The sequence below is a fragment of the Centrocercus urophasianus genome, unplaced genomic scaffold (genome assembly GCF_019232065.1).
Source record: "Centrocercus urophasianus isolate 14NV4802_14NV808 unplaced genomic scaffold, USGS_Curo_1.0 seq_639, whole genome shotgun sequence".
In the NCBI taxonomy this organism is placed as follows: domain Eukaryota; kingdom Metazoa; phylum Chordata; class Aves; order Galliformes; family Phasianidae; genus Centrocercus; species Centrocercus urophasianus.
Window position 1 is genome coordinate 1101 of NW_024885243.1, and position 9604 is coordinate 10704.

Sequence of the window (9604 nt, forward strand, 5' to 3'; positions counted from 1 at the left end):
AAAAAAAAAAAAAAAAAAAAAAAAACCAAACAAAAAAAAAAAACCAACAAACCAGCCACTAAGTGGGACCTTCTCTGTAAGAGGGAATGGCCCTTCAGGGCAGTCAATTCCCTTTGGGACCTGGGAGGAGATGACAGGCAGGTTTCCAAGGAACATGACTCAAAGCTGCTCGGCGCATGAACATGGTCCTGGAGTAGTCGTGTGCATATCCTGACAGTAGCTGTCTCTCACACCCCAATTACGTATTTACACTGCTGCTGTTTGATGCTCTCAGTAATTGCAACAAGAAGTGGACCTCCAGCCAGGCAGCTGAGCAGTGCAGCAGGATCCTCGTGTGCATCTTTGCTAAGGTAAGCTCAGCTTCTTTATGGTGAGGGTGGTGGGATTTGTCTTTGTGTGCATAAAGGTCACAAGAAGCCTAGGTGAATTTGATATGTAGTGAACCTACAGCATAGTCATCAGTTATTATAATGCCTGAGACTCTTCTACAGGATGAGAATAAAATCCTACACTTAGAATAGTTGTTACCCCATACGTAAGCTTACAGTTCTTAGTTCCCCCAACACTGCTTAGGGAAGGGCTCTTATGCTTAAAAAAAAAAAAAACCAAACAAACAACATACTTTGAGAGCTATTAGTAGTGCTACAAATACTGTGGTCCTTACTGCTCTGAAGGACAAGCAATCCACATATTTGCAAGCTCTTGTGTGATCCTTTAATGGAACTCTGGGAAGGCATTACTGGAATCAAGACTTAATAGTGAACTACTGTGCACTAATTATCTGCCTGTTTTGGCTCTGTTAATGGACTGTACTGCTTGAGCATACCATTCTCTGCTGATGGGCTTGTTTCCTCCAGTAAGATCTGAGATTGTGTGCAGAACAACAAGCTTTTCATACTGTTTCTTTCCTCATCTCTATCCTTCGTTCCAGGTGAAAATTCTGAAAAGAGAGGTGAGAAGCATTTAAAATGCCTGAACAGTCTGTAAACAAATACAGCACTCACAGTAGCACTTATATTTCTTAGAATTTGAGCAGTTCTGGGATTAAGTATTAAACAAATTGAGGTTGTTCTAGTCACTGAGTTACTGTGTGTTGCCCCTGGGCCTTTGAGAAATAACAACCTGTCTGGTTGTCACAGTAACCTTCCCTTGAAATTACTCAACTGGATTGTGCTTGAACCTGTTTGTCATAAACAGCTTGATTCCTAAAGGTGAGAAGGGAAGCTGCAGAAGAATCTCAGTTTCTCAAAAATATGAGAATCTGGTCTTTAACAATGATAGTAAGGATTCTTCTTTCTACAGTGGGACCTTAAAGTTTCACTGTTGTTCAGCATGTTCAGATCCTTTTTCTTAGTGCAATGGCTACACCTTCAGCTAACGCTTCAGTATAGCTACCCAAGAGAACTGCTGCACTACAGCTCCTGTATTAGAAGGTAGGACACCTTCCTATATTGCTTTCTTTGCAACGACGTTGTTGTTTCTCCACTTCCTAGAGGAAGAGAAACCATAAGTAGTGGTACAGACACATGTCCATCCTACACAGCTGATTTGCCAGCCATAGTCCTCCCCCCTCCCCCCCCCGCAAAAAAACCCCACACCTCCCACGTAACTTTAGTAGGAATCAAGGATAATACAGGAAAAGTGGATACCAGGAGATTTAAAAGGGAAGCTTTAAACTGTTTGTTTTTTGGGGTTTTTTTTTTTGCTTTTTTTCTGCTGTACCTTTGAGCATTATCTGCAATTATCTGCCACCTAGGGGACCATTCATTATAAAAACTGACGGCTGGCTGCTGTATGCCAAGCAACAGATGAATGTATCTTCATGTGTTCACAGCTCTACTTCTTTCATGAAGAGCAGAACCACTGAAACTATTTCAGATTCGATAATCTGATTGCCCTAACCTGCATCAGCTGGCGATTTGTTCTTATACGTGTGATAAACAGCTGTAAGATTTAAGGTCTTGCATGAAGCATCCTTTCTGGAAGAAATGATGGTAGATGCTACAGCCTCAGTGGGGTACAGTTTAAACCACGTGACTCATCTGTGTTGAGAGGTTTTATCAAAAAATGGTTTCTTTCATTTAAATGCAGTAATGGTGACCTGTGGGAAAGCATCCTCTCCTGTCAACAGTTAAAGTTGATGGTGTCAGGGAGGAGAGCTGTCTCTTTCATCTGCTTTGTTTGATGTCTGGCATTTTTAGGTGTTAGCAGAACATCTTGGCTAATGCAAGCTACAAGAGAACAACTGTCTGCAGGTGGAGGTGTAGATGATAAAGCTAAATAAGGCTGTCAACTTTAAATAAAAATGGGATGAGTTTTAGGATTTAGTAACCTGAGATGGCAACTCTTTCTTTCCCTGTTCTAGGACCTCAGTCTTAGACCTCAGATCTCAGATCCTGAGATATTGTGCAAACAATGTTCTGGAAGGATAGTCCAGTATATGGGTTAGGTGTGATACCTTCTGTCACAAATATCACATATCTAGTATCCAAAAGCTTGAAACATTCAAGTATGTGCTGAGAATGTCACCCTACATCTGCTTTTCAACAGATGTTTTTCAATCTGTCAGTTTGGAGTAATAATTTTCCTTCACTCAACATACGAGATGGCCTTCTACACCAGAATAGGATTGCATTTAATACAGGGTAGTCCCAGGATAATCTAAGAATGAAATCCATGGGACCTGTCCTGTTGACAAAAGCTTCTTTCCACAAAGTATGAGATGAAGATTCTTGATTTACAACCTGAAGAAAGAGGGGCATCTAGAATTTTCTCTCCAGCTAATTCTCCTCACAAGTGGAGGCAAAAATCCCTGATTTTAAAGAAATAGTTTGCTTCTGGATGGTAGCCTCCATGCTACAGTAGTATGGTGCCAGTAGATCATTCAAGGCATCTGTGCAAGTGCCCATACCTGGACAAACCACAAGCAGGCTGTCTCTTACGTGACATGGATGTTGCAGTGCACTGCTGCAAAATGTAGTGGTGGTGCCTAGAGAAACAGGTTTTCTTAACTCAAAAAACAAGGCCAGAACATTTAGTATACTATTCTATGCAGAAGGGAAGAGTTCTCCTCCATCCTGCTTCTTTTGCTGCTCTGTAAGCCGAATAACAAGTTTGTATCAGGATGAACCCTGATGCTAGCTTAAAGTATGATTAGTTTCATAGTTATTGCATTGAGATCTTTTTACAAAATTACCTTATTATATTCGTTTAAGGTTCTTCTAGTTCTGCTTCACAGGGAGGTGGTGTCTCAGTTACTGGATTATTTTTCTATGTAATAGGGCCTGGAAACCTTATTTGCTAAAGGGATGAGGAAATGGAAATTCTCCCTGAAGAGATCATGTGTACCAAGTACAAGGAGTAGTCACTCCCTTTCTGCCAAAGGATGTTACTTTTCCATTCCACATGGAAGTGTAACTACCCTGTACTTTCAGTGACTGATCAGACACTGCAGCCTGGCTAGGAGCTACAAGTAGTGCTTGGCACACGGGAGGCACTGTTTTCTCATTCCTCAATATTCCTGTGCATTTTTTCCACATTTGTCATCTTCATTAAACAAATCTCATGACTGTGTTAGGGGCTCAAGGCAACTTACATGAGGCTTTTTCCCAACTTGCACTGTGTAAAAAATAAACCTTTGTAGTATTTGTAGCGATTTTGCATGTGACTGGATCAAAAAGTCAAATTTTTCTCCTACCAATCTCAAATTGTCATACTAAGCATCTGCCTTCTGATATTCCACCAGAAACATGTTCTGTTCTTTATTTGTTAAAGTAAAGTGCATGCTACTGCATGTCAGTGCTTCCATTTTAGATGGCTGTTATCCTTAGCTTGCCTACATCAGAAATCAAAATGGAAGCATTTGGTCATACAGTGAAATGCCTGAGGCTGTGGAGTGTTTTGGAAAAAGACATTTCTTAGACTTTACTGGACACTTACTCATCTGCAGCTCTTTGAGCATTTGTTTTAATGCATGCTGAAGGCCAGGTTTTGAGAGGAGTCCAATCCCTCACTTCTTACCAGCAAAGGAAATAGTGCAGGTGATAAACTCATCTTTCTGCCTGAGCGGTTTATAACAACCAATCTGTTTCTCTGCTTGTAGCTTCAATCTCCAGTTTCAAGTATTTTATTTACAACTGCCAGAAAGAAAAATCACTCATTTTTAGAGTATTATAAACCAGTTATCTACTTACGGTAAGAAAGTAATTTAAGATTAGATCCTCCCATCCTTCCCACTCAAAGCCACTTTTCTTTAACGGGTGGAGTTTTTCTCTTGAGAAAACATCAAGTTGGCTTTGTTAAATTCCTGTTTATTCATGTTTGATTCTTCTGAGATACGGGTCCCAGTTAATGATATATCATCTTTTATAATCTTTATTTTAATCACTTGGCTTCTCATCTGATAATTTCAAGGCATTTTTTTTCTTGTCAAGAGTGTATTTATCATTGCATACAGAAATGTTAGTAACTCAGCTTAAGAAGAAGGTGAAAGCACTTGCTCAAGGAGATGGAATGGCTACCCTGGCAGAGGCTGTATAGTTTGTTCAGTAAACAGCTTTCTGTTGTTTTGCAGTGAAAAATGTTTCAGCATATTTCTATGGATGTGACAAATACACTGCCTGCCTCCGCAGTGAATAATTAAACAGGGTTTTCATGCAGAATTCAAAAGGCCTCACAAAAAAAAAAGCTTTACATGCATTAAATGAAATTCAAGGATGACTTAGTCTGCTACTGTGCATCCAGCATAATCCTGATTTTATTGTTAATAAATTAGTAGAATGACTAGTATTTGAAAACTTCAGCTCTGCGTTAGAGGACAGGGAGAAAGCCATAGAGTGAGTTTGGATTAAATGCTTCCAGGACTTTTAGGGAGCTGCTCCTCACAGAAGTGGGTAGCTCCATGGATGGGGCTCATTCATTATCCTTCAGCTGCTGAAAAGCATAGTCCTACCCCACTGCCTCCTTTTAGAGGTTTTAATTCCCTCTGGAGCATGTCTGACTCCTCTATGAATTGGTTTCCTAAACCACCTAGATAAGGTAAATGATGTGGGAAGAAGCTTTTCCTTGGATTAAGGAACATGTCAAAATGAGAACTGGTACAGAGAAGGCAAAAAACAGCATCTGTAGGGGAGAGCAGAGTAAGTGCTTAGTTGGCTGGAACTACCTGGAGCAACAGCACCCTGCTCTCTCCTGCAGAGAACCGGGGTGATTTTAAGCAATATATATTACATCCCACCACAAACTATGGCATCTCTTAGAAATTTCTCAGGATAAAGCTTAGAGTTAGCTGAGTGTCGGTTTGAATTACAAGTAATGATCGGGTTGCAAGATAGAGCAAGGAGGCTGAGGAACAAAAGAAACAGTGACTAGCTGATCAAAGCTTCTGTCTGTTCCTTGTTCCCACTGACAAGTGGGAAATAGGCTGCCCTGGAAAACATGATAGCAGCACTTCATTTATATCGGTGCTGGAATCAGTTGTATATTGACTTGAAGGCCTTAGTTGATAGAGATAGCAAACAGATTTCATCTTCTGAGTGATCTTAAAAGGTGGATGCAGGCTGGCTGGGGGCAGGAGCCATCTGGCAGCTACCCCATCACATCTGGTGTGCCAAGCGGAAATAATGAGAGGCTGCATTGTTTTGCCTCTTTCCTTCTCAGTAAATCTGTGCCTGGTGATGATAAACACATTTTCCCCTTTCTGCAGTCATTTAGTGATATCATAATGTTTGTATTTGTTAACTTTTGGAAGCCAGATGAGCAGAGACTGTCGTGTCCTTTAGGACTATGTAAACAAATTCCTGACTCAGAGGTTACAGGCAAATTCCCAAGAGAAGCCACGGTATGGAAGAAACATTAGGTTCATGAGGAAAACTGTGCTTATTTAAAGAAGAGAACTGTTGTTTCAGAACTGACAGTGCCCCATATTGTTCTGTGATGTTGTCTTGCATGCTCATCCTCTCTCTTCTTTTGTTCTTGGCCGAACACAAAAATTTCAGTCTAAGAAAAAAGCACAAGTACAGAAGGCTCTACAATGAGATTGCTTTTGCTCATTCATAAAACTGCGCTCAGCACTGTGTAACTGCTTTTAGTGCCTGCAGTGGGTTGTAAGTCTGAGATAAAAATAGATTTTTGTTATCATTTTACTACTAGAATTAAAATTGCTCCACAAATATTCCATCCTCTTTCTGGGGGAAATATTCTTAACGCATCGCTAGTGATTAAGTGTTGGATAGGTGATCTCAGAGTTTTCATCATAGAATTCAGACAAAAAGCTAATGGACAGAGCAAAATCCATTGATTTCAATGGGAAGACTGAACAAAATCGTTTTGTCTAAGCAACGTGCTGTCACCCCTTGTAAATGAGAATAAAGCCATAGGCAGACGCTCAATCTATTATTGCGTATGCTTCAGCAGCTCTCATATTTGTGTGTTTGCAATCCTCCATCCTACAATAGGAAATTACAGATACGTTAAAATGCGCTAAGGTTTCCGTCGCCTCCTGTCGCCTCCCTTGCGCAGCTCATTTCCAAGGCTCTGCGGTTGCCTTGGAAACAGGGGAAGGTAGAGTTTTGTTCAGCTGGCTGCTGAGCTGCAAGCAGTGGTTGGGCTGCAGAGAGGCACATGGGCGTTCCTACGCACAGGCACTGCAAATCTATGAATGGGGGCATTTGGATTTTTGTTCGCGATATTAAATACCTCAAATTTGAGAACAAAAACCTGTTAAAAATGCTATAGTGAACCATTCTATTCATTTAAATGCCACTGATGGCTAAGGGTTTTTTTGTAGTGTTTATTTGTAGGACTTTGCATTGATATTTAAGCAATTAATGTTTAATTTTCTTTGCTGGGTGTTCGTGAGTGCTCAGCGTTACTGTAGATAAGGGAACTTTTTAGAAACATAAACGTGAGCCTCACAGTAGGTGGATACTTTTTTTTTTTAAATGTGGAGTTACACTCCTAAAAACCAGTGAGGTTTTAACAAAGAAATGGGTGTTATAGCTTCTGTGAATTTGAAGTTCAAAATCCTTAAGAGTATAATAATAAAGCTCTAAGGAAGCCACTGTATGTATGTGGGAGGAAGGCATGTCAGGGATTGTCCAGGTACCTTCAGATGGGGAGTAAGAATGCTTAAAGCTGCTGCTTTGTAGATTTCCAAGAATAACTTGGCAGCCAAAAAGCTCTTAAATGCTTGTGTATATCCCATAGAGATGCCAAGAGGGACAGCTGTTTTGCAGCTCTGCAAATAGTGAGAAGATGCAACAGCCTGGGGCTGCCTAAAAAATGCAGGCTACACCCACAGCATGTAGAAATGTACATGCACAAATTGCACTAGCAGTAACAAAGATTGCCTGTGATTAAGTACTGAAAAATATGTCAGTGGAAAATACAATAGCAGGATACAATGAACACAGAATCCAAATAAAAAAAAATATCTCAGTGCTGGTATAATCTTGGATATTTTGTGGTTGCAAAAGCAATAGCATGTAATTCCATGTGCTACCGAGCTTGAGCCAGTTCATGATATTTCACTGTAGCTGAGGTTTCTGCCCTATGGAAGGAAAAGAGACAGTTTGTTTGCTTATCCATACACTGAAGAAAACTGAGGACTGCATTTGAAAAATCTCCACCTTATTTTCCAAAGGTCACAGCAGCCAAATGCAAAACAAAGAAAGTGTTGGTGAATAGATCACCTATTAGCTCACATCTGCAAAATTCTGCTCGTTTTGCTATAATTTTAATTTAACATTATAGCACAGTGTGGTGCTAGGACCAATAAACCATCAATCTGATATTACTTGTCTCACTCGTTGGTCCACTCCTCTCCCTTTCACAGCATCAATGAATAGTTGAAGTGGGGAGGTATCCCGTGAGATCATCCAGTTCAATGCAGGGTTGGCTACAGAAGACTGACCAGGGCGGATTAGTACCCAAAGTTCTGGATATCTCCAAGGATACCATCCAGCAAGTAGCAGTGTCTGACATCAGAAGTTTTTCCTGTGTTTACATTTAGTTTCTGATATTCCAGGTTGTGCGCATTGCCTCTCCTCCTGTCACTGGGTGCTGCTGACAAGAGCCAGGCTCTATCTTCTTTGTGGCTTCCTTTCAAGTATTTATGAGATTTTTGGTAGAGTTGGTTTTATCATGGCTGTCCTCCAATTTCTGCTTGTTTTAAGAGTCAGAACCACAGAACGATGATTCTTGTGTTTCAGAGGTGTCAAAACGTAGCTCAGCAGGCCTGAGCTAGAAATACAGGCTGGAAGGCGCTGCTAAAAAGCAGCAGCGCACGCTCTGCTGTTGCAGGGACAAGCAAGGGCACGAACCCAGCAGGTGCAGAAGCAGCTCGGCGTAAATCCTTTGCAACTCCTGAGTTCCAGCTGTCCCCGGCCTTGCCCCGTCCCGCGGACGCTGCCCGGCGCCGAGGGGCGGCTCCGTCGTCCGCCCTGGGCTGTCGGACCCGCGGCGGGAGACAATGCCGCCCCGCTCCCGCGCGCCCATTGGCTGCTCGCCGCCGCCGCGTGACGTCACCGAGAGGCGGTGCGCAGCGCCCAATTTAAGGCGCGGACGGGGCGCGGCCGCCGCAGCGCGGAGTGCGGGAGGTGACGGAGGGCGTGTGGCGCGGTAGTGGCATCATGCGTGAGATCGTGCACATCCAGGCCGGGCAGTGCGGCAACCAGATCGGCGCCAAGGTACGGGCCACCTCTCGGCTGCCCGCCGAGGGTCGTGCGACCGGCACCGGGGTGCGGTGCGTAGCTCCGTCGGGGTTATCCGCGACCGCAGCGGGGCTGCCCGGGCTCTAGTCCGCGGTCGTACGCAGCCGGCTGGCAGCCACGCGTACGGCTCTGAGGCAGAGGGGCGCGGCGTCACGGCCAGCCCCTGGTGCGTGCTGGGGCTGCTGTCGTCTTGCGGTGACGCTGCCGTGTCGGTAGAACAGCATGGCTGTTATAGGCGGCCTTAAGCCATGGCTAGACAATAGAAGAGTCTCAAAACCGTGGGTATGCGAGTGCTGTCAGCCCGTGGATGCGTGCTGAAAATGAATTAGCTCGAATTCCAGTGCTGCAGCTGCCCGTCTATCCTCCTCAGCGCTGCTTCTGTTAATTCAGCTGCCGCAGCCAAAGGAAACTCTTCAGCACTGACTCATGGAGGTGCAGCTTCCTCCCAGGCAGCTGCTCAACCATGCTAGGGAGTGGTCGGGGAGGCTGTGCGCACAGACTGCTAGCGTGTGATTGGCACCGGCCAGCTGTAGTGAACAGCTGCCTTTCACGAACATTTCTTCCAGTTCTGGGAGGTGATCAGCGATGAGCATGGGATTGACCCGACTGGCAGCTACCATGGGGACAGCGACCTGCAGCTGGAGAGAATCAACGTGTACTACAATGAAGCTGCTGGTGAGTTGGTCTGCATCCTCTGACATCCTTAAATTAACAAAGCAGAAATGCCAGGTCAAAGCTTGAAAAATACCTGAGTAAGAGCTGCCATCTACAGAGCTTTGTTCTCAGAATGGCTCTGATAGCACTGGTCTAGACAGTGCAACTCTCCAATGAAGTATAGAGAACCTCCGGTGAGCACAGCAGTGCTGCTGTGGCTGCAGGGCCATAACGCTGCG

The 9604-nt window shown here is 43.6% G+C and overlaps 1 protein-coding gene and 1 long non-coding RNA gene across 2 annotated transcripts; one reads left to right on the forward strand and one right to left on the reverse strand.

Moving 5' to 3' along the window:
• Nucleotides 1–776: 776 nt before the first annotated feature.
• Nucleotides 777–8408, reverse strand: LOC122170169. Its single transcript, XR_006171709.1, has 3 exons — nt 7797–8408; nt 3940–4136; nt 777–940 (listed from the first exon to the last, which is right to left on the reverse strand). It is a non-coding gene; the product is annotated as an uncharacterized LOC122170169 (long non-coding RNA).
• A 182-nt stretch (nt 8409–8590) lies between these two features.
• Nucleotides 8591–9424, forward strand: LOC122170166 (tubulin beta-4B chain-like). Its single transcript, XM_042836823.1, has 2 exons — nt 8591–8687; nt 9278–9424. The coding sequence occupies exons 1-2, from the start codon at nt 8631–8633 to the stop codon at nt 9407–9409; spliced, it is 189 nt and encodes a 62-aa protein (XP_042692757.1). The 5' UTR covers nt 8591–8630; the 3' UTR covers nt 9410–9424.
• The last annotated feature ends 180 nt before the right edge of the window (nt 9425–9604 follow it).

Coding starts and splice junctions, on each gene's coding strand:
- LOC122170166 (XM_042836823.1), top strand. CDS start 8,631: ATGCGTGAGATCGTGCACATCCAGGCCGGGCAGTGCGGCAACCAGATC. Junction 8,688..9,277: donor GCAACCAGATCGGCGCCAAG/GTACGGGCCACC, acceptor CATTTCTTCCAG/TTCTGGGAGGTGATCAGCGA.